This window comes from Cyprinodon variegatus, unplaced genomic scaffold (genome assembly GCF_000732505.1).
Source record: "Cyprinodon variegatus isolate N-32 unplaced genomic scaffold, C_variegatus-1.0 Scaffold550, whole genome shotgun sequence".
NCBI lineage: Eukaryota > Metazoa > Chordata > Actinopteri > Cyprinodontiformes > Cyprinodontidae > Cyprinodon > Cyprinodon variegatus.
In genome coordinates this window covers 301,334-304,175 of record NW_015151003.1, presented here as the reverse complement: position 1 = coordinate 304,175, position 2,842 = coordinate 301,334, and the positions used below count along the sequence as shown (strand labels likewise).

The 2,842-nt window shown below is 34.3% G+C and overlaps 1 protein-coding gene across 1 annotated transcript; it reads left to right on the top strand.

Moving 5' to 3' along the window:
* The first annotated feature begins 1,047 nt into the window (after window positions 1–1,047).
* On the top strand, window positions 1,048–2,765 carry LOC107095469 (granzyme B-like). Its single transcript, XM_015391584.1, has 5 exons — window positions 1,048–1,154; window positions 1,344–1,503; window positions 1,604–1,730; window positions 1,898–2,122; window positions 2,205–2,765. Exons 1-5 carry the CDS (start codon window positions 1,097–1,099, stop codon window positions 2,352–2,354), a joined length of 720 nt encoding a protein of 239 aa, XP_015247070.1. The 5' UTR covers window positions 1,048–1,096; the 3' UTR covers window positions 2,355–2,765.
* Window positions 2,766–2,842: the final 77 nt, after the last annotated feature.

Below are 2,842 nucleotides of genomic sequence, written 5' to 3'. Positions count from 1 at the left end.
TGGATTTAAATAAATTACAAAAAAAATAAATAAATATGTATTCATACTCCATGAGTTTGGTGGGTCTAACAGCCACTTAGAGGAACCATCGGCTATAACAGTCAATTGTGCATAAAGATTGCAGCAGTCTGTCACTTTAGTTTTGAACTGTTTCATGCATAGGTGTGAGACATTGTCCAAATCTCATAAAGCTCTCTTAATGGTCTCTCTTACCACCTGCACTGTGTTTAAAAGCTATACTAGTACACTGCTGGCTTCTCTAAGCTCATCTAACAACCCAACTCTGCTGTAGATAAACTGCTGCTCTATTATTATTTTATATCTTTATATACGGTAGGTCCTTCTATGTTCATCTACTGTATGATTTTGCAGTAAATATTCAGTTATTTTTCTTGTTTTACCTTCTTTATTTCACATCTTTGTTCTCTTTGCCCTTGGATCATAGTGTATTTTGTAGTGGTCAGTCATTTTCCTTCTGCTCTCCCATTTCTCTGTTGCTGCACATCCAAAATGATTGCTCTTCGTATTTGTTTGTCATTTCTACACTCTTTCCTCTGTAGCTGAATGGTTATCAGCTGCTAAACTGCTCCATTCTCAATTCCTAATAGTCTATTTCCATGCATCTATGTCATATTCTTGATCTGCAACTTCTGTTTATACTCTTCTGTTTTCATTCATAAACAACTCTGGTTTTACCTCAACTAATTTCTGCATTTTGGTCCTTAACAAACCAAAACAGGATGGATAAGAGAATATTTTGATTGTTTTTCTTTGGGGAGACCTTCTTGCAAAATATAAAAACTTCTATTATCTTAGATGTGTTCTTTAAATACATACTTCAGAGACATTATGTGTGATAAAAAAAACCTTCATGTGTTAAATCTTTGTTAGAAGTAACCCAAAATATAATAATGTTATAAAGTTTGACTCTGTTTGAATCTGTCTGTGCTGTATGAAAAAAAGGAAAATGTGTGGTTTGCCAAAGGTTACAGTCCAAATCTGCATCATCAGCCTATGCAGCCTGCCAGCGTATAAAAAGGGATGTTTTCAGAGATGTTGTCACTCCTCAGCAGCTTGACTGGATTGTGATCTCACCATGTTCAACCACTGTTCACTGGCTTTACTGATGCTTGCAATGACTTTACAAAGACAAGGTGAGTTTCTATTATAGTATGTACATTTAAGATGGATCAAAGTGTTACTGTACATGATTAGTCTTTGTGAGTTTTGTAATAATATTGATCTGTTTTAGTAAAAAAGATAAACATTTGTTATTTTGACATGTTAACAAATAACTACTTGTCATGAAATTAACTTTGTGTTTTACCCCCATAATGTTGCAGCTTATGCAGGCAAAATCATAGGCGGTCATGAGGCCAAACCACACAGCAGGCCGTATATGGTGCTTGTTGAGCTGATTAAGGAGAATAATGAAATAAAATACTGTGGGGGATTCCTTATCCGTGATGATTTTGTGATGACCGCAGCCCACTGCAAGGCCAAGTCAGTTTGACATGATTATGTAGTTCACTTGGATGAAGCCTGCTCCATGACTGCAGATAGATGAAGAAAGAAAAACATTAAACACTTTCTTTTTTTTTAGGTCCCATAAAGTTTTTCTTGGGTTACACAAATACTCAGAGAACCATAAAAAAGTGTCTGTGAAGGAAGCTTTTCTACATGAGAACTACGATAAAACTGATTTTACAAATGACATAATGCTGCTGAAGGTAAAATGATCTAATTACTTTATCCATTATAATCATTATACCAAATAGCATGGTTGTGTTTTTTTCTTATCTGTCATTAGCATTACTTATTATGTTTTAACATGCAATAAATGTATGAAAGTATATAGTACTTTTGTTGTTCAATACCATCTCAATCTTTTGTCTAGTTGTCCGAAAAGGCAGAGATTACCAAAAATGTAGAACCTATTGCTCTGGCGGACAAGGAAGATAGCTCTCTGCCAAATTCCTGCACAGTCAGTGGTTGGGGGAAAACTTCTGAGAACTCTAACATGTCGGAAACACTCATGGAGGCCAGTGTCACACTTATTGATAATGAACTGTGTGTCAAAGAAAATGTATACTGTTCTGAAGGAGAAATCGGACCAATGGGGGTAGATATTTCTTTCTTAGTAGAGAAAAAAAATGTGCTTCTTTTCCCAACACAGTCTCAATATTTTTTGTCTTTGATTATAGGGAGATTCTGGAGATCCATTAGTCTGCAAGGATGGAAAGGCATATGGAGTGGTGGCTGCAAGCAAAAAGACTGAGGGTTCCACACTGTATAAGTACACAAAGATACCTGATAGCATTGATTGGATTAATTCTATAATAAATCACAACTGAAACAGCTTCTGAGCTACATGACAATGAACTATCTAATCAGACAATTTCACAATATCTGAATGATTTTCAATCATATAAATGCTATTGAAATGTTAATTTTTTTTATTTTTGCATTTGTTCATTTTTGTCACTGTAAGCCCTCTCTTTTGATGATTAAGTCATATAATACAACAAACCAAAAGAAGTACTTTATGTTCAACAAGGAGTTTGGCATCCATTTTCCTGTGTACATGATTATCAGCAGCAACAACAGACTTGCAGTAATGACAAAATATATTGAGATTATTATTAGACATGAGCATGGTGACTCAGCAGTCAAAAAGGAAAATCAGGTTTTTTTTTTTCATTGCCCCAAATTATACAACCAAGCTAAAATAAAGGAAAAACAAACCCAACATTGGTGATTTTTAAACTCTGACTCTCAAATGTTAAATTCATTTTTGTGAATAATCTCATCTCTTCTGGAAAAAAAAAAAAAAAAAAAAAAA